Source organism: Trachypithecus francoisi, unplaced genomic scaffold (genome assembly GCF_009764315.1).
Source record: "Trachypithecus francoisi isolate TF-2019V2 unplaced genomic scaffold, Tfra_2.0 Lachesis_group12, whole genome shotgun sequence".
In the NCBI taxonomy this organism is placed as follows: domain Eukaryota; kingdom Metazoa; phylum Chordata; class Mammalia; order Primates; family Cercopithecidae; genus Trachypithecus; species Trachypithecus francoisi.
This window is the reverse complement of record NW_022681457.1, coordinates 68,770,264-68,797,247: the sequence shown is the minus strand read 5'-3', so window position 1 is coordinate 68,797,247 and position 26,984 is coordinate 68,770,264. Positions and strand designations below refer to the sequence as shown.

The 26,984-nt window shown below is 49.8% G+C and overlaps 2 protein-coding genes across 9 annotated transcripts in view; one reads left to right on the top strand and one right to left on the bottom strand.

The window, feature by feature from the left end:
- SAMD4B (sterile alpha motif domain containing 4B) overlaps positions 1 to 10,684 on the bottom strand; it is a 42,088-nt gene extending 31,404 nt beyond the window's left edge. The window contains exon 1 of one of the 2 annotated variants that reach the window (XM_033226166.1): positions 10,539 to 10,684. The gene's annotated coding sequence lies outside the window, so the exon portion shown is untranslated. The remainder of the gene's footprint in view (positions 1 to 10,538) is intronic. The other variant, XM_033226165.1, reaches the window with a different exon arrangement.
- Positions 10,685 to 11,141: 457 nt separating this feature from the next.
- Positions 11,142 to 26,208, top strand: GMFG (glia maturation factor gamma). 7 transcript variants are annotated; one of them, XM_033226175.1, is made up of 8 exons: positions 11,142 to 11,159; positions 17,449 to 17,532; positions 17,962 to 18,058; positions 18,186 to 18,235; positions 20,247 to 20,296; positions 24,676 to 24,758; positions 25,281 to 25,354; positions 26,020 to 26,208. In XM_033226175.1, the coding sequence occupies exons 2-8, from the start codon at positions 17,530 to 17,532 to the stop codon at positions 26,089 to 26,091; spliced, it is 429 nt and encodes a 142-aa protein (XP_033082066.1). In that variant the 5' UTR covers positions 11,142 to 11,159; positions 17,449 to 17,529; the 3' UTR covers positions 26,092 to 26,208. The 7 variants fall into 7 exon arrangements, with proteins under 7 accessions (XP_033082066.1, XP_033082068.1, XP_033082064.1 ...); XM_033226173.1 differs by lacking the exon at positions 11,142 to 11,159 and adding an exon at positions 11,594 to 11,611; XM_033226176.1 differs by lacking the exon at positions 11,142 to 11,159 and adding an exon at positions 12,010 to 12,027.
- Positions 26,209 to 26,984: the final 776 nt, after the last annotated feature.

Genomic DNA, 26,984 nt, shown 5'->3' with positions numbered 1-26,984 from the left:
GGTCTAAAGGGAGAAGTCACTATCCACCTCTTATCAACTGTTACCATGAAGGAGTGTGGGTCCAGTATTGTTACAACTTAGTTGTTTTTTTTTTTCCCCGCTAAAGAGGAGCTAGATGTCTGGATTTTAAAGTAAAATCCCCCTATTTTCAAATGTGGGAAACGAATCACATTAGAACAACAGTGAATGACTACACAGAAGAAAACATACCTGTGGTCCTTGGAACAGATGAGCACAAACTAGAAAAAGACCAGAAGTCTGCTAACTACCCCTCCCTTGGGCCTCTCTGGTTTATACCTTCAAGCCACCCCACTGTGCAGGGAATATGACTGGTGGAGAAGATCTAGTGATGGAGGATGATTTTGACAGTCTTCAGTAAACACTGGAGGCTTTAGTGAAAGTTACTTTTAATATTTCACTGTTAAAAAAAATCATCCCTGAAGGAAGGGTTCCTATGTCTTCTGGATGAGTGAAGGATGTTTTGTGTTTGGTCTAGATGTTAACTGGAGAGGACTGGATGGCCCTCTTCCACTGAAGGGCCAGAGGCCGCCTGCTACTTTCTACCCCATGTGCTTGGCTGGAGTGACAGAGGGAGATCTGGGTGAGGCATCTCACTGTGGCAGCATCTTACTGTATCCATTTCCATCTTCTAGTATCAACACCCTGGGTTCCCCTTGGAGAAGGAACTGTCTTTCTTGGCTCCAGAAGTGGACATGGGGTAAAGCCTGGCCAAGGATAGTCCTCTCTGGATTTTTGCTGGAACTACTAAGGAAAATAAGTTATTGGTTAGGGTTGCTCAGATTATACATCGTCTCATGATGTCACCAGTTGCCACCTCTTCTATTTCATGGTGGAAGCCTGCTTCAGAATGAAACTAACAGATAATAGTAGAGTCAAGAGATGGGGGAGGGGGAAAGGGAGGTCTGTTCACATGATTTAAAACCTAGATGCAGCTAGCCTGAAGCCTCCCCCTTGTGGCCCACTCTTTTCAGTTACATAGACGAATAAATTCTTTTTTGACCTAGGCCAGTTTGAGTTGGGTTTCAGTTAAAACTGAAAGAGCCTTGACAATTCCCATGCAAAACAGAATTCACCACTGGTCTGGTCTCTTTGTCCTCATGTGACCAAACATGACTCCTTGTCTTTGAGGAAAGACACAAGAGGGGGGCCTCTATAGTAAAAGTCTCTCCAACAGCCCAGCAATACTGCTGCCATACTTGAAGAGGTCCAAGTGATCTTCTTGGGAAGCCCCTACCACCTCCAGAGGTGGGAAATGAAGTTAACAAAATGGCTAACAAGGCTGGGCGCAGTGGCTCACACCTGCAATCCCAGCACTTTGGGAGGCCTGGGCAGGTGGATTGCTTGAGCTCAGGAGTTCGAGACCAGCCTGGGCAACATAGTGAAACCTTGTCTCTACAAAAATTACAAAAAAATTAGCCAGGCGTGGTGGCGTGCACCTGTAATCCCAGCTACTTGAGGGCCTGAGGCGGGAGAATCACTTGAGCCCAGGAGGCATAGGTTGCAGTGAGCCAAGATCGTGCCACTGCACTCCAGCCTGGGCAACAGAGTGAGACCCTGACTCAAAAAAAAAAAAAAAAGAGCTAAAAGTTCCAGACCAGACTGGGCAACATGGCAAAACCCTGTCTCTACAAAAATTAGCTAGGCATGGTGGCGTGCACCTGCAGTCCCAGCTACTCAGGAGGCTGAGGTGGGAAGATCACTTGAGTTCTGGAGGTCAAGGCTGCAGTGAGCTGAGACTGTGCCACTGCACTCCCACCTGGAGAAAGGCCAGGTGAGGTGGCTCACACCTGTAATCCCAGCACTTTGGGAGGCCGAAGCGGGTGGATCTCCTGAGGTTAGGAGTTCAAGACCAGTCTGGCCAACATGGTGAAACCCTGTCTCTACTAAAAACACAAAAAACTAGCTGGGCATGGTGGCAGGCACCTGTAATCCCAGCTCCTCAGGAGGCTTAGGCAGGAGAATTGCTTCAACCCAGGAGGTGGAGGTTGCAGTGGGCTGAGATTGCGAAACTGCACTCCAGCCTGGGTGACAAAAGCGAGACTTTGTCTCAATAACAAAAAAAAAAAAGGCCGGGCGCGGTGGCTCAACCCTGTAATCCCAGCACTTTGGGAGGCCGAGACAGGCGGATCACGAGGTCAGGAGATCGAGACCATCCTGGCTAACACGGTGAAACCCCGTCTCTACTAAAAAATACAAAAAAACTAGCCGGGCGAGGTGGCGGGCGCCTGTAGTCCCAGCTACTCGGGAGGCTGAGGCAGGAGAATGGCGTAAACTCGGGAGGCGGAGCTTGCAGTGAGCCGAGGTCCAGCCACTGCACTCCAGCCTGGGCGACAGAGCGAGATTCTGTCTCAAAAAAAAAAAAAAAAAAGTTAAGATGTTCCAGGGCAAACTGCCCTCTGGGTTTCTTCTCTGGCCCCAGTGAGAAAAGGCCCATATGCCCATAAACAGCGCCTCTGGAGGCCAGCTCTCTTCATTGAGAAGCAGGATGTGGAGTCAGACCTGGCTTAAATCCTGGTTCTCTGTTATACTTACTTGCTGTATTGACTATGGCAAGTAACTCTGTTTCTTCCTCAATGAAGCTTGTTAGAAGAATTCAATGAAACAATGTATTTAAAAATAACTAGCATGATGCTTTTTCCCTCCGCTATACTACATTTCAATAGCAATCATGATGTTTAGCATGTCTTCATACATCATACATTGTCAGGCCCTTTGCTAACAGCTTTCCACAGATAAGCACATTTGATTCCCAAAACTCTATTTTAAAAATATTACATACATATGCGAACATATTGTCATTTTACAGATGGAGAAACTGAGGCACAGAGCAGTCACTTTGCCCAAGACTGCACAATAAGCTGAGATTTTCAAGGCCAGGGAGTCTGGCTTCAGAGTTCTTGCTTGCTCTTAACAATGCAACGAAGCTGGGCATGGTGGCTCACACCTGTAAACCCAGCACTTTGGGAGGCTGAGGTGGGCAGATCGCTTGGGCCCAGTGAGACCAGCCTGGTAACATGGTAAAAGTTAGGCCTAAGGGCCCTTTAATATCAACATCTCTGGATAAATAAGGGGATCTTATCTGCCTTTTTACCCATTCCTAGTTCTTTTTACAGCACGACCTAGGCCTTTGAGGAACTGACACTTCATGAACAACGTAACAGGCTAGTTACCTAGGGTTAACTCACTTTCTTTTTTTTTTTTTTTTTTGAGATGGAGTCTCGCTTTGTGGCCCGGGCTGGAGTGCAGTGGCCGGATCTCAGCTCACTGCAAGCTCCGCCTCCCGGGTTCACGCCATTCTCCTGCCTCAGCCTCCCGAGTAGCTGGGACTACAGGCACCCACCACCTCGCCCGGCTAGTTTTTTGTATTTTTTTTAGTAGAGACGGGGTTTCACCATGTTAGCCAGGATGGTCTCGATCTCCTGACCTCGTGATCCGCCCGCCTTGGCCTCCCAAAGTGCTGGGATTACAGGCTTGAGCCACCGCGCCCGGCCGGGTTAACTCACTTTCATAACCTGAGAAGAGACTGTCAGAAGCCAAGGGAGCCCAACTTCTAAGAATCAACCATTATTTCCAGAAACTCCTGAAATATGTACACAAAATATGTATACCACTGCATTAGCAGAGAATGAGCTTTTTGTATGAATGGTGCTGGGGAAGGAAGGGAGAGGAGAGAAGCCAGGCAGGGCCTCCTGGAAGATAAGCACAGTATGGGGAGCTCTGGGAAACTCTGGAATAGAGGGGAAGCTAGTGTTCTTCCTCCCACTCCTAAATGTCTTGACACCCCTTCCCCTGAAAAGTTTATCCTGTGCTTCCTTTCCCTTCTTAACGCTTGTTTTCTCTCACTTAGGAATGTAATCAACTCCTGTAGATTCAATTATCACCTCTCTGTGGACAACTGAGACATTTTTTGAGTCATCTTTGACTTCTTCCATTTCCCAAAGACCCAGTCATTAGGTCTTGATATTTCTTTTTTCTTAATGTCAGTTGCACACGCCTTCCTTATCTTTCCCCAAACCTAAGTGGCTCTAGAACCAGACTGCTGGGTTGGAAATATAAGCCTGCCACTTACTACCTGTGTAATTTTGGGCAAGTGATTTCACCTTGCTGTGCCTGTTTTGTCATCTGTAATGTGGGTGTAATAATAGTACCTATTGAGGAGGAAGACAGAAAATAATAATAGTGCCTACTCTCATAGAGTTGTGAGGCATAAATGACTTGGCTATTATTATTATCCTAGATTCCTCTCTTTCTCTAATCCTATCATCAAGTCCTGTTTTCTGTATACCCAAAATACATCTGCTTCTCTCCATCTTCACTACCTCCACCACATTTATGTCACCATTTCTCATCTGGACAAATGGATTGTCTGCCAACTTTCCTTCCTGATTCTGTCCTGACCCTCTGTTTTCCTCCCAGAAACCAAAGTGAGCTTTCTAAAAAAAATTAATCAGATCATGTCACTGTCTTGCTTTCAAAAACTCCCTTCTAATAGTTTCCCAATCCCCTTAAATGAAAATAGAAACTCCTCACTGTGGCCCTTAGGCCCCAAGTGATCTGGCTTCTGTCAGCCTTTCCAACTCCTCGCCCCCCTCCCTCACTTAGGCTTTAGCCACACTGGTCCTTGTTATTCCCTGAACACATGGCAGGGCTTTTGCACCTGCTGACCCCTCTGCCTGAAATGCTATTCCCCAGACTGTCACAAGGTTGGTTTCCTCTCATCAATCAGATCTGGGCTCACCTGTGCCCCATTCTGCCTCATCTCCCCAGTAGGAAGGAGTCTATGATATCATCATCAAGAGATGTTTCTTCAAAGGCTGCAGCTCTTCCAAAAACACCTAGACTGTAAGACCCATGAGAGAAGGGAAGACTATAGCTATATCATTCATTGCTACATCTCCAATTCTAGCATAGCACCTGGTACATAGCCGGCCCTCAATAAATATCTATGATAAATCTCCCCACCTTACAGAGGTCCTTTTTCTGCATGTAGCAATGCTTAGATTAGAATGTTCCACTCCCAGATCTTCCTACAACTGGTGCCTTCTCATCTTTCTGGTTATCAGGCTCAACTGTCACCTCCCAAAAGAGGCCTCTTCTGATCCCCCTGTCTACAGTGGCCACTCCCACCCTCTCTTTCACACTGTTTTATTTCCTTCATAGCATGAATCACACTCTGATTTCTTTGTGTTTCACTCCCCCCATCAGAATATAAATTCCATGAATTTCGGGACCTTGAATGTTTTATTCACTGCTCTGTCTCCAGTACCTAGAACGGTGCCTCCATGCATTGTTTAATGAATGAGTGCAGGCTGGAGATATTTGAGACTTGCATACTCCATACACTGCTGTTCTGTAACTTGCCCTGAACCCGCTTCTATTCAACAGGTTTACACTAAAACAAACAAAACTCCACTCACTGCTTAACTCTCTTCCAAAGTTTTGGGTCTTGGAAACCTAAAACTGTGGTGAGGGTATTGCCAGTCCTCCTGGATTCTGCTCCTCTAAGGCCACCATCAAGCCAGGCTGATCACCTCATATCACCTGTGATATCCCAAAGCAAAGTGTGGTTGAGTCAGACCAGCCATAAGCTCTTTCTAGACCCAAACCATCACAGAGCAGATAATGACTGGGGCTGGGGGACAGTGGGGAGGCAGACTGCCATCAATGCTCAGAAAGTTCATGGGAAGGAATCACAGGCCTATTTGACTCAGCAAGCCAAAGACTGATTTGCAGGGTACAGAACCCAAAATATGTTTCTAAGGATCTTCTGGCATAATCTCACATCTATTCAAGGAAGAAACTATTTTCAAATTGGGACTCTCAAGAAAGAGTTCTCTTTCCACCAAGGCTTTCCAAGGAGGTAGGGTTAAAACCTGGGGCTGCTGAGGACCATCTTTGTCACCCAAAGTAGAAGCTTGTTGAGGATGAAGCTAACTCAGTGGAGAAATGGGAGGAGATGACTGAGAAAATTATTTGAACACCTGGATGCAGTAGGCCTGAATCCAACCTAGCTCTGGACTTTCCAGTAACAAGAGCCAATTAATCTCCCGCTTTTTTCCTTAAACCACTTTGAGTTAAGGTTCTATCACTTTATGTTTTTAGAGTTCTGGCTATGAGTTTTGTTTTTTTCTTTTCTTCTAACATTGCAATTATGGGCAAGGCATTGTTCTAAGTACTTTACATGTATTAACTTATTTAATCCTCATAAGAATTCTAAGAAGTAGACTATCATTATTTCCTTCATTTTTTTTTTTTTTTTTTAGCTGTGGAAACTAAAAGACCAGAGAAGTAACTTGTCCTAGGGCACAAAACTGGTGAGTGGTAACGTGGGACGCAAATCCTGTCCAGACCCAGGGTCTGCATACCTAACAACTACAACCCCATTGCAGCCAAACCTATCTTAACTAAAAATCCAACTTTTTGCCCAAGGCACTACGATCTTGGAATGGACAGTGCCCACAGACCTTCTATTAGTCCTACCTGTCCTTAATCTCATCATATGCAAAATGAGGATAATGGTAGTTTACCTACCTCATAGGGTTCCTATGAATACCTGTAAAGTGCTTAAACAGTGCCTGGCAGTTAGAAAGCATTCAAAAACCAGTGGTCATTATTATTACTACTCTGTAGGTCACTAAAGTGCAGTTGGCAAATACAATGCAAATAGAGGAAATCTGTCTTCTTTCATCTCTATCTTTTGGGTGAAGAGAAGAGATACCATGGGTGACAGATCAGGAGGCTTTCTTGTCTTTGATCCATTGCTTAAGCTGTTTCCTCTGCCTGTAAGGCACCATGATTGTCCCAACTCCCATGGAACACTACCCAGCCCAAATACCACCTTTTCTGTGAAGTTTCCAAATAAATGGCTCCCTCTCACTGCTGAATTTCTACAGCATATAATTTGTACCTCATTTTCTGCTCTGTACATGCCCAAGCCCCCTACTGGTATTGTGAGCTCCCTGAAGGCAGGTCCCAGTATTTACCCTGGGGTCTCTGTTTCCCCTTCTGGGTCCTAGAGAGAGACAGAATCCCTTGAAAAAAGTTCAGAGCTCTGTGGAGGCCCCAGACTTAGCAGCTGATAGGGGCTGTTAAGAGAAGCCAACCAGGATGGGGTGAGGCAGGTCACCAGGCAAAGGACTTGGGGTAGCTCAGAATCAGGAAACAACACAAAGAAAGTCCCAAAGACAGGAGCAAGTACGGCAGGGGGAAAGGCAAAGGGTGCTGTGTGGAGAAAAAAAGGGAGGTGAGAGGAGAGGAGGGGGCAGGGAGAGTTTGCTAAACCTGAATGAGGAGTGATATCTGAGAAACTTGGAGATTTCTGGCCCAATGCAGAAGGAAGAGTTGCTTATTCTCTAGTGATTTCCAGTAACTTATAAAGGGTAGATCCTACCTTGTGGGATTCAAAGAACAAGACACGTCGCGTACTTTCAGAGTTCCTAGTCCAGTAAGGGTGAGTGGGCAAGTACATTAAAAACTACAAGGTTGAAGGTGAGCGGTGTTCTAAGAGGTACAATGGGGGTGGAGGGGCCTGGGCAGTAAGACACAGAATGAAAAGACCTCGTGAGGGTGCCTCAAGGGGAGGATGCCTATGTGGAGAAACGGATGGACAAGAAGAGATGGACATGTGTGTTCAAAGCAGCAGCAATTTAAAGAAGCACCAAAGGCTAGGAGTGGGCTGCAGGGATAGCCAGAAAGAGAAATCACCGAGGAAGATCTGAAAAGAAACCATTCAAAAGTAGAATGGGAAATAACTGCTCAGAGGATGGAGTAACCTTGTGGAGAAGCCAAGATCCTTTCAAGGTAGGTAAGAAATGTTTCTGGAGGATGGGTACTTTGTAAAGGGGATTCCTGGGAAACAAGAAAATAGCAGTGAGCAGTAGGGCACAGAGGTACAGCCTGAGGCATCTTTCAGGGGGTTTTTGTGGGGAAAAGGAAATCCTCCTAAAGGGCACAGGTTCTTAAACTTGTGTGTGCATCAAAATGACCAGGAGGGTTTGTTAGAAACTCTGATTGCTGGGCCCTGCTCCCAGGTTTTCTGAGTCAGTAGATCTGAGTAGGACTCAAGAATGTGTATTTCTAACAAATGTGGTTGCTGCTGGGCCAGGAACCACACTTTGAGAACCACTGCTATAGGGGAAGGGATTCTTTGGTGAGGGGGCCCTCAAAGGGAAGAAGGAAGAAGGCTTCTCAAAGGAAAATGGGGAAAATCCTGTCTGTAAGGAGGGTGTTAAGCATCTCTTGATCTTGGAAGGGAGGAGGGGTCTATGAGGATGGGACCTAAGAAAAATGGTCTGAAAGAAACGTCTTGGAGCATTGGGATTTCAAGGGGGTGGGGAAAGGTGTCTCTCAAGAATCTTTACAAGGAAACATAGAGGCTCTTGAGGGACCAATCTGGAGAATGTTGGGGGCCTCTGAAGGGATAATAGGAAAAGGGGGCCCCCTGAGAAAGGTCTCTGAGTTGACTTCAGAGGAAAGAGAATGGGGAAATGAGATGGTGTAAATAGGAATTCTAAAGTGAGGGGGTAAATTTGATAGGGTACTGAATAACGTTTCTTGGGGATGTCAGAAGCGGAATCTGAGGGAAAGTTCTGAGGAAGTCTCAGGAAGCGCTAGGAGTGGGTGGTTGATGGAGGGCAATTTGGGAGAAAATTATCTAAAGAGTGTCTGAGGAAGGTGTGGTCTTGAGACTGGTCTTGGAGTGGGATGACAGAGTGATCTTTCTAGGAAAAACTCTTCAGAGATCTCAGTTGAGGAGAAACCTGAGTAAAGTCTCCAAAAGAGTATATGGGGAAGGCGGGGTCTTCTGAGTGTCAGACGAGTGGGTTTTTCAGAAAGAATTCTAGGACTTTCTCAGGGCAGGAGCTCAGAGGGTTATTCTGGGGGAAAATTAGGTGTGTGTGAGGGTCTTCTTCAGGGGATTCTAGAGGATTTAGGGGACCTGTGTGAGCAAGTTCAGGGAGTGACATCTCCAGAAAAGTCCCTTAGTAAGGCAGAAGTATTGATTCAAGGGGTTCTGGGGGTGTCAGGAAGGTCTTGGAGGGATGTCAAGAACAATATCAGGAGGGCTCCAGGGGTTTGCTGGGGTCTCTAAGCTCTGTGTGTGTGTGGGGGGGGGGTCCTGAAAACCTGCATCTGAGGGGTCACCAAGAGAATCTTACAGTCTTACAGGGGTTGTGAGGAGGATCTTTAGAAAATTCCTCTAAAACCGGTCTGCAAGGGGGGATTCTGAGGTGTTAGTGAAGGGGAGTTCTAGAGGATCTGAGAGAGAAACCATGAGGAAAGTTTTCAGGATCCTTAAACCATTTTTGGAGCGTGTGATGTGGGGGACTGGAAAAGATGTGGAGTATGTAAAAGGGGTTTTGGAAGAAGCTTTTGAAATATGAAGTTGAGAGTCCTCTGGAGATTTCAGGCAATCGCTGGAGACTTTAAGAATGAGTGGGGGTGGGGAAGGGGGTCCGGGGAAGATCGTCGGGTTACCTGAGGGTGATCTCTAGGGCATTTCAGGGTGGTGAGACCAGGGGGAGACAGGAGGCCTCTGGGGGAGATTTTTGGGATCTGTGGAAAGATCCAGAGGGATACGTGAAGGGGGAGTGTGTATGAGAGAAGGTTGCAATATGGTGGGGAGTGGGATGGAGTCTTTCAGGTGAGTTTTTGGGATCTGGAGGTATTTCAGAAAGTCTGTGAGGAAGATTTATTTTGGGGACATGGGAAGGAGATCTTCAGGGAAGATGATCAGGGTCCTTCGAGGGCATTCTGAAGGACTTCTGGGAGGGGGACTCAGAAATACAGGGGGTATGAGCGGAAAATCTCCAAGGAGGTTTCTGGAATGGGGTAAGTGGGAGGGAAAATTCTCAGGATCCAGGAGGGGGAAGTCGGGTGAGCCTGTTGGGCTGTGAGAGGCAGGGCTCTGGGGGAGAGTTCTGGAATGGACAGGGGTCCGGAGGGAGTCTTGGGGAGGTGTGCAGAGCTCGTGAAGAAGGCTCCTGGAGCAGCTATGAGAGCCACGCTGTGGAATGGACGAGGAGTGGCCTCCGAGGACTATTTCTGGAGACTGGAGGACGACGGGGGCTTCGGGGCCAAAGATTGGGGGTCTGCAAGAAAGGCTGCTGAGACCCACGAAGGGCTCGGGGAGGCGGCTCCACGGGAGGGGTGGGTTCTGCAGGGACCTTTCGGGGCGCACACGGGGGCTCGGCAGGGTTTCCGGGGCTCTCCCAGGAGGATGTGCGTGGGGTCCTGAGGAGGGGCCCCCGGCCCGGCCCTTCGGCAATCCCGAGGGCATGGGGAGGATTTCGGAGGGAAGCTTCTGCCAGGGCCCAGGAAGGAGACTGGGAACGGGCGCGGGGCTTCTCCTGTGGGCCCGATCCCCGAAGCCCGCGCTCCGCACCCGCCCGCCGCCGCCGCCCGCGGTTCGGGGTCCCTGAGGGGGCGGGGCCGCCCGCGCGGCCTGGGTCGCCCTGAGGGGAGCCCCGCGCGCCCTGACCCGCCACCGCCCCGCGCCTGCCCGGCCCGAGACTCACCGCCTCGGCCTTCGCCGCCACTGCCGCCGCTCGGGCCTCCTCAGGCCACCGCCGCCGCCGTCGCCCCCTCTCGGGCCCGCAAGCTCCCCTCCCTCCTCCCGCACCGACCACCGCCGCCGCCGCCGCCGCCGTCGCGCTGCGTCACCGCGCCGTGCGTCACCGCCCCTGGCCCCGCCCCGACGGGGGCCGCCGCGCGCCGGCATTAGCTCACGCCCAGGTGACGAACGGCGCGCCAGCCAACGGGCGGCGAGGGCAGCCCGAAGGGCGGGAGGTGTGAGCCGAGTAAGGCGGGGTCCCGGCGAGGAGCGGAGCGACGGTGGTGGAACTGGACCCAAGAGGCCCGCCCCCTCCTCGGCGGGATTGGTCGGAAGTGGGGGTGACGGGCAGTCGGTCAGGCCTGGGGTTTGGGGCTGGGGGGCGGGGAAGGGGCGGGGCGCGCGCGGCGTTGCCCAGGGTAACGGGCCCGGCGGAGCCTGGGATTGGGCCTCCAGGCCCGCAGGGGGCAGGCTCGCGCGCGTCCACCCTAGCTGCCCGGAGCGAAGTCACAGTTCCCGATTCAGGCGTTCCAGGCCTCATCTTCCCCGCCCCTTGGGTGGCCCGCCCCACCCAACGCTGTCCCCGGTAGGCGTCTGCACTCGGGCTTCTGGGGGCTCGGCTTTCTCATCGCGCTGTTCTGAGCCTGCCGCTTGCTCTCTCCGATGGGAATGGCGAGGCGAGATCTAGCCGTTAGGGTGGGAAGAGAATGCACGGAAAGCGCTCGGGATCAAGGAGACCATCAATAAACGGGAGTTGTTGCTATGACTTTGGTTGTGATCTGGGCGTTCCACAAACTGTCTTGGGTCTGGGTGAACTAATCAGAGGGATCTGTGTTCAGAAGGCTCTCGGTGACAGAGATCTGGCTTGTTACAGACAGAGAGCCAGTCGGGGTCGAGGGTCGAGTTGAAGACAGGGAGGGGTGAGGAACGAGCAGAGGCCAGTTGTTTGGCCACTTGAGAGAGTTTGGACTTGTCTCGAGGGCACTAGGGAGCCCGCACTAGGGAGCCCTGAAGGGCTTCAAGCCGGGGAGGATCATGGTGAGTCGGGGGTTTTGGAGAGATGTCTCTCTGACTTATACATGGAGGGCGGATTGGAGGGAATGAAACGGGGTCGGGAGTCCAGGGAGGCAGCTGGGGGAGGGGTTGGGGAAGAAAGAGGGGGTTTGCACAAGGGAGGGACTGTGGGGAGGGAAGGAGGTGCAGGTGGGAGGGACGCCCTGGAGGCAGAGCAAACGGGCCCTGAAACTGGCTGGCCATGGAGTAGAAGGGGGAGAAAAGTTTAGAACCAGGCCCTCTGGCCGGGAGATTGGGCCCCAGAGGAGAAACAGGTTGGGAAGATACTAAGCCCAATGTGGATGCCTAGCAGCGAGGTCCAGGAGGCACACAAACCCCGGGTCTGGAGCTTAAGAGAGAAATTGAGGCTGGAGACCAAGATTTAAGGATCGTCAAAGATGGTAATTGAGGCTGTGGGAGTTAGGGGTCTAGCGCGGGGAGGGTATGAAGGATCACTGGAGACGGAATGAACAGAACTCTGAAACGGAGAGGCAGGATTTGAGCAAAGGAATTGACACTGTCGATGAATATTGAAAAGGGCAGCCAGAGAGAGGAAAACCAGGACAATGTGGCATTATAGACACTTTGAGGAAAGGCCATTTCACCAGGGTGGGGCCATGTCACAAACCCCATCCACTACCTCCTGCATTTAAGCAACAGCCTTCACACGGTATAAAATGATTGTGCTCGATAACTGCTGGTTCATTAATTCATTCAATAATATTTCTTGAGTATCCAATATGTGCCAGGCTCTGCTTAAGGTGCTAAAAATACAACAGTAGGATGAGTGCGGTGACTCATACCTGTAATCCCAGCATTATGGGAGGCCAAGGAAGGTGGATCACTTGAGGTCAGGAGTTTGAGACCAGCCTGACCAACATGACGTGAAACCCCGTCTCTACTAAAAATACAAAATTAGCGGAGCATGGTGGCGCATGCCTGTAGTCCCAGCTACTTGGGAGGCTGAGGCAGGAGAATGCTTGAACCCCAGGTGGCGGAGGTTGCAGTGAGCCAAGATCATGCCATTGCACTCCAGCCTGGGCAACAACAGTGAAACTCCATCTCAAAAAAAAAAAAAAAACAACTTACATTCTAGTTCCTGGGGACACAAACAATAAGGAAATACAGTGTTACTTTGTGTTACTTTCCAAGGAGAAAAAGAAAGCAGTGGCTGGGCATGGTGACTCACGCCTGTAATCCCAGCACTTTGGGAGGCTGAGGCCAGTGGATCACTTGAGGCTGGAAGTTTGAGACCAACCTGGCCAAAGTGGCAAAACCCTGTCTCTACTAAAAATGCCAAAAATTAACTGGGCATAGTGGCACGTGCCTGTAGTCCCAGCTGCTCAGGAGGGTGAGGCAGGAGAATCACTTGAACCCAGGAGGCGGAGGTTGCAATAAGCTGAGATTTGCCATTGCACTGTAGCCCAGGTGACAGACTATGTCTCTAAACAAACAAACAAATAAATAAATAACAAGAAAGCAGCTAAGAGAATGGAGTGATGCAGCCAGAGTTAATTTACATGGGGAAAGGCCTCTTTCATTAGGTGAGACTGAAACAGAAATCTGAAGGAATGAAGGAGAAAGAGGGGGTTCCAGAAAGAGAAAACAGCAAGTGCAAAGGCCATGTGGTAGGATCATTCACAGAACCACAAAGAGGCCAGCATTGCTGGAGGGGAGTGAGCAAAAAGGAGGGCCAATGAAGGGCAAGGTCCAACAGGCAATGGGGTAGGGGTGGTGACAGGTAACTTAGTATTTTTGTCATTGTTGGGGTATGTGTGTGTGTGTGTGTGTGTGTGTGTGGCGGGGTCTCATTCTGTTGCCCAGGCTGGACTGTCGTGGTGCAATTGTGGCCAACTGCAACCTCGGCTCACTGCAACCCCTGTTTCCTGGGTTCAAGCAATTCTCCTGCCTCAGCCTCTGGAGTAGCTAGAACTACAGCCATATGCCATCACCCCTGGCTAAGTTTTGTATTTTTAGTAGTAATGGGGTTTCACCATGTTGCCCAGGCTGGTCTCAAACTCCTGGACTCAAGTGATCTGCCCGCCTCAGCTTCCCAAAGTGTTGGGATTACAGGCATGAGCCAACACACCTGGCCTGCTGTTTGTTTTTTAGAGACAGGATCTCACTCTGTCATCTGGGCTGGAGTGCAGTGGTGCGATCTAGCTCACTGCAGCCTCAAACTCGTGGGCTCAAGTGATCTTCCCAACCTCAGCCTTGCAAGTAGCTGGCACTTGGGATTACAGACACATGCCACCATGCCCGGCTACTTTTAAAATTTTTTTGTAGAGACAGGGTCTTGCTATGTTGCCCAGGCTGGTCTTGAACTCCTGGTCTCAAGCAATTCTCTTGCCTTGGCCTCCCAAAGTGCTGGGATTATAGGCATGAGCCACTGTGTCTGGCCCATGGGAGGGTTCAAGACCAGCCTGGCCAACATGGTAAAACCCTGCCTCAACTAAAAATACAAAAATATGGCTAGGCGCGGTGGCTCATGCCTGTAATCCTAGCACTTTGGGAAGCTGAGGCAGGCAGATCACGAGCTCAGGAGTTCAAGACTAGCCTGACCAACATGGTGAAACCTCATCTCTACTAGAAATACAAAAATTAGCTGGTTGTGGTGGCATGCACCTGTAATCCCAGCTACTCATGAGGCTGAGACAGGAGAACTGCTTGAACCCGGGAGGCAGAGGTTGCAGTGAGCCAAGATTGTGCCACTGCACTCCAGCCTGGGCGACAGAGAGAGACTCCATCTCAAGAAAAAAAAAAAAAATAGCTGGCTGCGGTGGCTCATGCCTGTAATCCCAGCTACTTGGGAGGCTGAGGTGAGACAATTGCTTGAACCCGGGAGGTGGAGGTTGCAGTGAGCTGAAAATGGTGCCACTGTACTCCAGCCTGGGTGGCAGAGTGAGACCCCTGTCTCAAAAAAAAAAAAAAAAAGAAAGAAAGAAAGAAAAGAAAAGAGAACCAGTGTGGTGTCGTGAAGATGATGTTTCAGGGAACAGGGAGTGATGGGCTGTGTCAGATGTGGCTGAGGAGAACTGAGGTGTGACCATTAGATCCAGCACTGTGGAGTGCGTGGGTGACCTTGACAAGGGCATGTCAGCTGAGAGGAGTATGGGGGAAAGGCTGGTTGGAGAAGGCAGAAGAGGAAACTGGGAGGAGAAATTGGAGACAGCAATGTAGATGATTCTTTTGAGAAATCTTGCGGAAAAGGGAAGGAAATGAGTGAGCAGCAGCTGGACAGGAGATAAGGTTTTATATTTTTAAGGTGGAAGAGGCCAGACTCGGTGGCTCACGCCTGTAATCCCTGCACATTGAGAGGCTGAGGCAGGAGGATCGCTTGAGGAGTTTGAGGCCAGCGCGGGCCACATAGTGAGATCCTATCTCTATAAAAATAAAAAATAAAATTGGCTAGGCATGGTGCTGCGTGACTATAGTTTCAGCTACCTAGGAGGCCAAGGTGGGAAGGGGCTTGAGCCGAGAAGTTGGAGGTTACAGTGAGCTATGATTGCACCACTGCACTCCAGCCTGGGTGACAGAATGAGACCCTGTCTCTCTTTTTTTTTTTTTTTTTTTTTGAGACCCTGTCTCAAAAGAAAAAAAAGAGAAAAACAATTAAGATGGAAGAAGTAACACTACATGGAGACTAAGGAGAAAGATCCAGGAGGCATGGGGATATTGGTGAGACAAGAGAGAAAGGGAGGATAGCTGCAGAGATGTAGGTAAAGGGGTAGAGTCCAGTGCAGGGTCCGGGGTTTGCCCACTGGAGGGAAGTGGGCCAATCACAGTGGGCCTAGGAACCTGTGAAAATTCTCTTTTGTAGGCCGGGCGCGGGGCTCAAGCCTGTAATCCCAGCACTGGGAGGCCGAGGCGGGCGGATCACGAGGTCAGGAGATCGAGACCATCTGGCTAACACGGTGAAACCCCGTCTCTACTAAAAAAATACAAAAAAACTAGCCGGGCGAGGTGGCGGGCGCCTGTAGTCAGAGACTCGGGAGGCTGAGGCAGGAGAATGGCGTGAACCCGGGAGGCGGAGGTTGCAGTGAGCTGAGATCCGGCCACTGCACCCCAGCCTGGGCGACAGAGTGAGACTCCCTCTCAAAAAAAAAAAAAAAAAAAAAAAAAAAAAAAAAAAAAGAAAATTCTCTTTGTTTGCTTTTATTTCTCACTGAAATACATATGGTTTTCGTGTGAACTACTTTCCTTTTATTTCTTCTTTATATGACAGTCAGGACATTATATTGATTTTTTTGAATTTATGTGTGTAAGTAGGTTATATTATCTAGGAATTTTATTTCGGGATGGGAAAAGGGGGCAGTGCAAAAATACTCAATAAAAAAAATGGCCGGGCACGGTGGCTCACAGTGGCTCACAACTGGAGTCCCAGCACTTTGGGAGGCCGAGGCAGGTGGATCATTTGAGGTCAGGAGTTCGAGACCAACCTGGTCAACATGGTGAAACCCCATTTCTACTAAAAATACAGAAATTAGCCGGGCATAGTGGCACGTGCCTGTAGTCCCAGCTACTTGGGAGGCTGAGGCCAGCGAATGGCTTGAACCTGGGAGGAGGCGGTTGCAGTGAACTGAGATGGCACCACTGCATTCCATCCTGGGTGACAGAGTGAGACCCTGTCTCAAAAAAAAAAAAAAAAAGTGGGTACTAGTCTGACAGGATTGAGCTCCCTTGTTGCAGGGCCTCATAGGTCATTGCAAGGCTAGTGAGATTGAAAAAGTGTAGGAAAAAAGTCACCATTACCCAGGCAGTGTGGGGTTGCCCCTCTGGTCCCCATTTTGCCATTGACATAATGGGCATCAGTCTGACCAGCAAAAGACTGAACTCCCCTATTCCAGCCCTGCAATTCAAATATCCCAGATGGGGGTCAATCCAGGAAGGCTGCCTGGAGGAGGGGAGGAGCAAAATAGTTCGTTTTTGTGTGTGTGTATATATATATTTTTTGAGATGGTGTCATCCTCTGTCACCCAGGCTGGAGTGCAGTGGCATGATCTCAACTCACTGCAAGCTCTGCCTCCTGGTTTCATGCCATTCTCCTGCCTCATCCTCCCCAGTAGCTGGGACTACAAGCGCCCGCCATCATGCCCGGCTAATTTTTTTTTGTATTTTTAGTAGAGACGGGGTTTCACCGTGTTAGCCAGGATGGTCTCAATCGCCTGACCTCGTGATCTGCCCACCTTGGCCTCCTGAAGTGCTAGGATTACAGGTGTGAGCCACTGTGCCCAGCCCGTTTTTAGTATCTATTGTATCTGCCATGCTGGCAGCTATGTGAAGCTATTTATTTATTTTTATTTATATTTATTGAGACAGAGTCTCACTCGGTTGCCCAGGCTAGAGTTCAATGACATGATCTCTATTCACTGCAACCTCTGCTGCTTGGATTCAAGCGATTCTTGTGCCTCATCCTCCTGAGTAGCTGGGATTACAGGCATGCACCACCAAGCCCAGTTAATATTTTGTATTTTTAGTAGAGATGGGATTTCGCCATGTTGGCCAGGCTGGTCTCCAGCTCCTGACCTCAGGTGATCCGCCCGCCTTGGCCTCCCAAAGTGCTGGCATTACAGGTGTGAGCCACCGTGGCCGGCCGATGTGAAGCTATTTCCATCCTCACCACAATCTCAAATCAGAGGGGTGAAGTTACTTAGCTAGGGTCACACAGCAAGGAAGCTTTTGAACCCTGGTCTGAGCGATTTCCTGACAGGTCCTGGCAGATGAGGGGAAGGAAGGAGGGGGAGGAGCCCTCTGTGACAGTTGTCCCAGAAAGGGCATAAACAGGATGTGGTGTTGCATGAAACCTTCCTCCTACTGCACAGCCTGTCCCCTCTGCAACCCCGGTCCCCACCCCTAGAAGACAGCGGAACTGAGAAAAGAAGAGGCCTGTGGACAGAACAACCATGGTCAGGGGACAGGGGTCCTATGGGAAGAGCTGGGGCTGGGGTCGGAGGACACCTGGGCGAAGGTCAGGCTATGGGATGGAGGTCACAGGCTGGGAAGGGGACACAACTGTGGCGAACAGCCTGGCTGGGAGGACAGAGAGACAGTGGCTCTGGGTTTAGGCCCAGGAAGTGGATCTCTGCATCTCCTTGAGTGTCCCCCAGGGGTCCCCGTGGAGAAGAGGAATCCAGCCCCTGCTCCGCGCCCCAAGCTGAGCGACCTGGTGAGGGGCACCTACTCCGCGGGAAGGGTACCTTTTCTCAGTGTTCACAAAGGCATCAGATGGGCCGGTGCAACACTCCCCTTCATGAGTGGATGGAGAAACTGAGGTTTGGGGAAGGGGTGAGGGCTGAGGCCAGACCATCTCAGCTCTTCCTGGGTCCTTCTGGCAGTCTGACTCTCTGGTGGTATGCGAGGTAGACCCAGAGCTAACAGAAAAGCTGAGGAAATTCCGCTTCCGAAAAGAGACAGACAATGCAGCCATCATAAGTGAGTGGCATCTTCCCTCATGGAAGGATGGGAGGACGGTTGGTCGTGGGGGCCAATAAGGAGGGCTGGGCTCGTGTACCCTGTGGATCGGGGGAGTGTCTAATCCCTGTGTGCCACACCTCCCCAGTGAAGGTGGACAAAGACCGGCAGATGGTGGTACTGGAGGAAGAATTTCAGGTGAGGGGCTGGGGTGGTTGGGACTGGGAGGTATGGGCTGGGACTGAGAGACCCAAGTGGTTGGAACTGATATGAAGAGCCTGGCATGGGGGCAGAAAGACCTGGAGATCAGCTGAGCACGGTGGCTAATGCCTGTAATCCCAGCACTTTGGGAGGCCGAGGCGGGCAGATCACTTGAGGTCAGGAGTTCAAGACCGGCCTGGCCAACATGGTGAAACCCCGTCTGTACTAAAAATATAAAAAGTTTGCTGGCGTTGTGGCATGCACCTGTAATCACAGCTACTTGGGAGGCCGAGGCAGGAGAATTGCTGGAACCCAGGAAGTGGAGGCCGTAGTGAGTCGAGACTGTGCCACTACACTTCAGTCTGAGCTACAGAGCAAGACTCTGTCTCAGAAAACAAAACCAAAAACAAAAACAAACCTGGAGATCAAGTTCTAGCTCACTCATGACCCCCAGCAAGAGACTTTGCCTATATGTGTCTCTATTTTCTCATCTGTGAAATGGGGAGAATAGTACTTACCTCATAGGCTTGTTTTTACATCCAGTGATTTAATTCTTGTAATGGGTTTAGAACAAGGCCTGGCACTTACTATATGCTCAATAAGGTGATGATGATCTTAATAATGATGATAATAATGCTTTATTGGCATTCAGATGAAAGAGTTTCCACAGAAGTTAAAAAGCTAGCTGGGCGTGGTGGCTCATGCCTGTAATGCCAGCACTTTGGGAGGCTGAGGCAGGAGGATCACTTGAGCCTAGGAGTTTGAGACCAGCCTGGGCAACATGGTAACACCCTGACTCTACTAAAAATACAAAAATTAGCCAAGCACAGTGGTATGCACCTGTGATCCCAGCTATTCAGGAGGCTGAGGTGGGAGGGTTGCTCGAGGCCAGGAGTTTGAGACCAACCTGGGCAACAAAGCAAGACCCCATCTCTACAAACAACAATAACAACAACAACAACAAACAAAAAAGAGGTAGACTTCACCCTCTGGTGGCCTCACTGTCTTTATCAATAACAAGAACGATAATAAGGCTTATTTCCCTAGAGTTGTGATGAGGATTTATAAGGGAATCCATGGAGACTGAGGGCTGGGGCTCTCTCAGGCTCTCTGAAAAGCAGTATAGTGAAGCAGTTATGATTTGAACACAGATTCAAATCTCAACTCTGCTACTTTCTATCTGTGCAATTTTGGGCAAATGGCTTAACACCTCTGGGCCTCAGTTTTCTCAGCTGTATAATCGGCATAATGATAGGACCTACCCCACAGACTTATGGGATAGTTCCATGAATTAATCCATGTGTGTTTCGTAGAACAGTGCCTTGGCACATGGTAAGTGCTCACCTAAAGGAAGTCATTTTTTTAATCTTTTGACATGGAGTTTCGACCTTTTTTGCCCAGGCTGGAGTGCAATGGCCCAATCTTGACTCACTGCAACCTCCGCCTCCTGGGTTCATGCAATTCTCCTGCCTCAGCCTCCCAGGTAGCTGGGATTATAGGTGCACACCACCATGCCTGCCTAATTTTATTTTTTTCTTTTTTTGAGATGGAGCCTCACTTTGTCTCCCAGGCTGGAGTGCAGTGGCACGATCTTGGCTCACTGCAACCTCTGCATCCTGTATTCAAGCAATTCTCCTGCCTCAGCTTCCTGAGTAGCTGGGACTACAGGTGCATGCCACCACACCTGGCTAATTTTCTGTATTTTTATTGGAGACAGGGTTTCACTCCTTTAGCCAGGATGGTCTCAATGATTTCCTGACCTTGTGATCCACCTGCCTCGGCCTCCCAAAGTGCTGGGATTACAGGCATGAGCCACCTTGCCCAGCCACGCCTGGCTAACTTTGTATTTTTAGTAGAGATGGGGTTTCACCATGTTGGCCAGTCTGATTTCTAACTCTTGGCTTCAGGTAATCTACCTGCCTCAGCCTCCCAAAGTGCTGGGATTTACAGGCGTGAGCCACCACACCCAGCCTCATTCTTTGTCTTTTCTTCTGTTATCTTGCCTCAGAACATTTCCCCAGAGGAGCTCAAAATGGAATTGCCGGAGAGACAGCCCAGGTATCCTGGGGGAAGAAAGGGTTGGATCAGGCCATGAGGGGAGGGGTGATGTTGGAAGTACAGGCTAAGGGACTTCTTGAATTCCAGCCCTATTCATGGACTTAGAATCTCTGTGTTTGGCCAGGCAAGGTAGCTCATCCCTGTACTCCCAGCACTTTGGGAGATCGAGGAGGGCAGATTACTTGAGGTCAGGAGTTCAAGACCAGCCTGGCCAACATGGTGAAACCCTGTCTCTACTAAAAATATAAAAATTAAGCCGGGCGCGGTGGCTCAAGCCTGTAATCCCAGCACTTTTGGAGGCCGAGACGGGCGGATCACAAGGTCAGGAGATCGAGACCATCCTGGCTAACACGGTGAAACCCCGTCTCTACTAAAAAATACAAAAAACTAACCGGGCGAAGTGGCGGGCGCCTGTAGTCCCAGCTACTTGGGAGGCTGAGGCAGGAGAATGGCATAAACCCAGGAGGCGGAGCTTGCAGTGAGCTGAGATCAGGCCACTGCACTCCAGCCCAGGCGACAGAGCGAGACTCTGCCTCAAAAAAATAAATAAATAAATAAATAAATAAATAAATAAAAATTAGCTGGGTGTGGTGGCATGCGACTGTAATCCCAGCTACTCAGGAGGCTGTGGCAGGAGAATCACTTGAACTCGGGAGGCAGAGGCTGCAGTGAGCTGAGATCACACCACTGCACTCCAGCCTGGGTGACAGAGCGAGACTCTGTCTCAAAAGAAAAAAAAAAAAAGAATCTCTGTGTTTGAGGCCAAGAGTTCATACTCTAGAACTTTTTGTTTGTATAGCAATATTTTATTGCAGAATTATACACCGATGATTTATATGATACTGGTTTAGAGTCTGCTTTTTTTTTTTTGTACAAACTTTTTGGGGTTTTTGTTTCAACATTACGGTGACATCATTTTTAAAAAATGAAATTTTGGCCAACCACTGTTCCCACCTGTAATCCCAGCACTTTGGGAGCCCGAAGTGAGTGGGAGGATCACCTGAGGTCAGGAGTTGGAGACTAGCCTGGGCAACATAGCAAGACTTTGTCTCTATTTTTTTGTTGTTGTTTTTGTTAGAGACGGAGTCTTGCTCTGTCGCCCAGGCTAGAGTGCAGTGGCATGATCTCGGCTCACTGCAAACTCTGCCTCCCAGGTTCAAGTGATTCTCTGGCCTCAGCCTCCCGAGTAGCTGGGATTACAGGTGCCCACCACCATGCCCAGCTAATTTTTGTATTTTTAGTAGACACAGGGTTTCACCATGTTGGCCAGGCTGGTCTTGAACTTCTAACCTCAGGTGATCCACCTGCCTCGGCCTCCCAAAGTGCTGGGATTACAGGCGTGTGCCACCACACCTGTTGGAGGACCTTGTCTTTATTAAAAAAAAAAAAAAAAGAAAAACATTAGCCAGACATGGTGGCGTGTGCCTGTGGTTCCGGCTACTTGGGAGGCTGAAGTCGAGGATCACTTGAGTTCAGGAAGTTGAGGCTGCAAGTGAGCCAAGATAGCACTCCTGCACTCCAGCCTGGGTGACAGAGCAAGACCCTGTCTCAAAAAAACAAAAAAAAGAAATTTTCCTTCTTTTTCAATGTTTGGGGACACTTTAGGTAGCAAATGAATTATTGTTATTATTATTTTATTTAAAAAATTTTTAGAGATAGGATCTCGCTGTGTCACCCAGACTATTGGGCAGTGCTGTGATCCTAGCTCACTGTAGCCTCCAACTCCTGGGCTCAAGCCATCCTCCTGCCTCAGCCTCCCAAGCAGCTGGGACTATAGGCACAGCCACTGCACCCTGCTAAAGGAATGACTTGACTTTTAATGATTAAGTAGAATCCTGGGTGAAGTCACGTGAGCCTGGTGCTTTTTTTGGTGGAAGAGCTCTTTGACTATTTCTATGAAAACTGGTCTTTTTTTTTTTTTTTGAGATGGAGTCTTGCTCTGTTGCCCAGGCTAGAGTGCAGTGGCCGGATCTCAGCTCACTGCAAGCTCCGCCTCCTGGGCTCAAGCCATCCTCCTGCCTCAGCCTCCCAAGCAGCTGGGACTATAGGCACAGCCACTGCACCCTGCTAAAGGAATGACTTGACTTTTAATGATTAAGTAGAATCCTGGGTGAAGTCACGTGAGCCTGGTGCTTTTTTTGGTGGAAGAGCTCTTTGACTATTTCTATGAAAACTGGTCTTTTTTTTTTTTTTTGAGATGGAGTCTTGCTCTGTTGCCCAGGCTAGAGTGCAGTGGCCGGATCTCAGCTCACTGCAAGCTCCGCCTCCCGGGTTTATGCCATTCTCCTGCCTCAGCCTCCCGAGTAGCTGGGACTACAGGCACCCGCCACCACACCCGGCTAGTTTTTTGTATTTTTTTTAGTAGAGACGGGGTTTCACTGTGTTAGCCAGGATGGTCTCGATCTCCTGACCTCGTGATCCGCCCATCTCGGCCTCCCAAAGTGCTGGGATTACAGGCTTGAGCCACTGCGCCCAGCCTAAAAAACTGGTCTGTTAAGATTTTTCATCTTGACTGAATTCATTTTGGGTCTCTAGGATTTTGATCCTCAATCCCAGGCTGTAGGACTCAACCAGGATCAGCTTCATGGGCATGTGATAATTACACAGGGCCCCACACCCAGGAGGGGGCCTCACACATGGGGGTTAATGGTCATCTTCTTTATAGTTTTATCTTTGAATTTCTGTTTTGTATGAAGTCAGATGGGACAACGGACTTCACACAAATGTGCTGGGGTTTGGAGCTAGGTTCACAGGCAGTCCACCATCTGGCCGCCTCCCCGAACAGGTTCTCAGCCACCCACTCTCTGCACCCACCCAGTGACCACTGCTGTCCTTGGGCTTCCTGCTGGTGTGGGGAGGGTCAGGGTCCAGTAGGCACCCCTTGCCTGACAAGTTACAAGGTGTTCCTGTGAGCATCTGTGCTCTGCCTGCGCATATCCTCATGCTTGAGGGAGCACGACTTTAAATAGCAAATTAAAAAAGACCGGCTGAGCACAGTGGCTCGCCCCTGTCATCTCAGCACTTTGGGAGTCTGAGGTGGGAGTACTGCTTGTGGCCAGGAGTTCGAGACCAGCCTGGGCAACATAACAAGACCCCCATTTCTACTAAAATTTTTAAAATAAAAGGCCAGGCACAGTAGCTCATGCCTGTAATCTTAGCACTTTGGGAGACTGAGGTGGGCTGATCACTTGAGCTCAGGAGTTTGAGACCAGCCTGGGCAACATGGTGAAACTCTGTCTCGCAAAAAATACAAAAAAACATTAGCTGGACATGGTGGTACATGCCTGTAGTCCCAGCTACTTGGGAGGATGAGGCAGGAGGATTGCTTGAACGTGGGAGGTTGAGGCTTCAGTGAGCTGAGACCACGTGGCTGTACTCCAACCTGGGTGACAAAGTGAGACCCTGTCTCAAAAAAAAAAAAATTAGCTGGGCATAGTGGTGTGCACCTATAGTCCCAACTACTCTGGAGGCTGAGACAGGAGGATCACTTGAGCCCAGGAGTTCAAGACTGCAGTGAGCTAGGATTGCATCACTGCACTCCAGCCTGGGCAACAGAGTGAGGCCCTGTCTCTAATAATAGTAAAAAAAGACCAGATCAGTCTAGAGAGGGACTACAAAAGAAAGGAAAACAATTTTCCTGCTTCTTGAACAAGAAGCCCCACATTTTCCTTTTACACCAGGCTTGGCCGATTCTGTAGCCATCCCTGGTCACAGTGCACTGGGGTTTGAGTGCACTGGACAGTATTGAATAGGGGGTGAGCACTTAAACACTGGCATTCACTTTCCCAGGTTCAAATCTCTCCCTTATCCATAGAACCTTGGGCAAGTGAGTTTGGGCCTCAGTTTTTCCATCTGTACGATGGGGATATTAATAGCACCTATATTATAAAGTTATTGTGAGTCAAATAAGCACTATTATTATTATTTGAGACATAGTTCCGCTGTTGTCACCCATGCTGGAGTACAATGGTGTGATCTCGGCTCACTACAACCTCTGCCTCCTGAGTTCAAACGATTCTCCTGCCTCAGCCTCCTGACTAGCTGGGATTACAGGTGCACGCCACCACTCCCAGCTAATTTTTGTATTTTTAGTAGAGACAGGGTTTCAACATGTTGGCCAGGCTGGTCTCGAACTCCTGACCTCAGGTGATCCACCTGCCTCGGCCTCCCAAAGTGCTGGGATTATAGGCGTGAGCCCTGCGCCCGGCCCTATGATTATTTTTTAATCATTTGTTGTGTTTGAGGTCAGTACCCTGAGTCCCAGACATCAACTCTGGTTCTCAGACTCAGCCAACATTTCAAGGCTGTGGACTCAGATAATGGCTGTTGAGCCTGGGCTGCAGGCCAGAGTCCTGATTTTCAATTCCCTTTCATGGTAGGTTCGTGGTTTACAGCTACAAGTACGTGCATGACGATGGCCGAGTGTCCTACCCTTTGTGTTTCATCTTCTCCAGTCCTGTGGGTGAGACACAACTCTACTCTCCTCAGGAGAGGGTCTTCAATTCTGTATGTGTGTGTTTCTGTTTGTGTGTGTAAATGCGTGAGTGCAGGTGTGTGCATGTGGGTGTGTGTGTGGCTGTGCAAATGTGTGCAGGCACCTGTGTTAAGAGTGTGAGCATGTGACAGCCTGTGTGTGACCGGGTAAGGATGTGTGTGTGTCGCATGCGTGATGTGGGAGGGCAGTGAAGTGGAGGTGGGGGCTCAGATTCACCAAGAGCCCACCCGTTCTCAGTCCTGGGGCCTAAGCCAACCCACCTTTTCCTTTTACCTAGAAAGCTCTGTCTGGCCCCTAAATCATTTCCAGAGACCCTCAGAATAACTTGAAGCCCCCAAAGCCAACCTAGAAACTGACTACAGTGCGGGGACCTCCTTAGAAGAGCTCCTAGAACCCTTGGAAAACTGCAGGGCCTTCAGGACATTACTAGAGCTTTAGAGAACATGCCTGGGTCGCCACTGATGTGCCTTTTTCCTCTTTTTCACGCAGGCTGCAAGCCGGAACAACAGATGATGTATGCAGGGAGTAAGAACAGGCTGGTGCAGACAGCAGAGCTCACAAAGGTTCAGACTGGGGCGGGGCTCTAGAGTGTTAGGGAGAGGTGGTGTGGGTCCTGGGTCTGAGGGAAGAGGGACTAGAGTCCTCACTGTCTCAGTTTTTTTTTTTTTTTTTTAAAGAACTGAGTCTGGCTCTGTCACCCAGGCTGGAGTGCAGTGGCACAACCTCGGCTCACTGCAGCCTCCTCCTCCCGGGTTCAAGCGATTCTCCTGCCTCAGCCTCCCAAGTAGCTAGGACTATAGGCGCCCACCACCACGCCCGGCTTACACACTGGCATTCACTTTCCCAGGTTCAAATCTCTCCCTTATCCATAGAAACTTGGGCAAGTGAGTTTGGGCCTCAGTTTTTCCATCTGTACGATGGGGATATTAATAGCACCTATATTATAAAGTTATTGTGAGTCAAATAAGCACTATTATTATTATTTGAGACATAGTTCCGCTGTTGTCACCCACGCTGGAGTACAATGGTGTGAGTACAAAAAAAAAATTTTTGTATCTTTAGTAGAGTCAGGGTTTCACCATATTGGCCAGCCTGGTCTCGAACTCCTGACCTTAAGTGATCCACCCACCTCAGCCTCCCAAAGTGCTCTCTTACAGGCGTGAGCCACCGCCCGGCCACTGTCTCAGTTCTTGAGTAAATCATAATGCCGAGACCTCTCTCTGCCCAGGTGTTTGAAATCCGCACCACCGACGACCTCACGGAGGCCTGGCTCCAAGAGAAGTTGTCTTTCTTTCGTTGATTTCTGGGCTGGGGCCTGAATTCCTGATGTCTGAGAACTCAAGGTGATTGGGGACTTGGACCCCTAGGACCTGAACAACCAAGACTTTAAATAAATTTAAAAATGCAAAAACTCAGAGATCCTCAGTTAGGACTCAGTTTCTGCCTTTCATCTGGGCTCTAGCCGACGGTTCCTGCAGTATCAGGCTTGGGCCAGCAGGGGGCGGGCTGACCTAGTGGAATGCGAGCTGGGTCCCGGAAGGGAAGGAGGCTACCTGTTTCTTAGAAAGAAAGGGAAGGGCCTGAAGGATTTCCTTGGGGCGCAGGGGACCGATGGGCGAGGCCTGGGTCTCCTGGAGGTATTGGGGGAATATCTGGATCTACGGAGCGGTCACTTCCAAAGGGAACAAGGACCCCTGAGAATAAAGGAGGCAAAGTGCCCGTTTCCCACCTCCCCCCGCCCCCCGACTCCCGACCTCTTGGGGGTAGGAGGCATCACTGAATGCGACTTTTCTCAGCTGAGCCCTTAGGTAGGAAGAATTTAAAGGCGAAGAGGTTTGAACGTAATTGCTTCAGGATCTTAGGAGCTGCTGGCGGGTGGATGGTTTGTACGGTCAGGTAGGCCTGAGGACCCAGGGCTAGGGAAGGTGAAGTCGATCCTGGGCCCTCAGTGGACCCCCAGGGGTCTGAGATTGAGGAGACAGGGAAGGGACACCTGCCCCCATGTGAAGATTCTTCTTTTCTTTCTTCTGGTATCTGTGGACATCGAACTTTCTCAGGCTTTCTGTGTCTGTCTCTGAGGGACATTGATTAAGCACCCACGGTAGACCAGGCTCTGAGAATTCCGAGATGGGCAGGTCTTCACAGAGACGAATCACACCCCTTCTGTCCCTCTGCTTCTCTTCCATGTTTCTA

Bases quoted from the DNA above. Each gene is read 5' to 3' on its own strand.
- GMFG (XM_033226175.1), top strand. The intron at 18,236-20,246 runs GTGAGGGGCTGG...ATCTTGCCTCAG, and splicing joins TACTGGAGGAAGAATTTCAG to AACATTTCCCCAGAGGAGCT. The intron at 25,355-26,019 runs GTTCAGACTGGG...CTCTCTGCCCAG, and splicing joins AGACAGCAGAGCTCACAAAG to GTGTTTGAAATCCGCACCAC.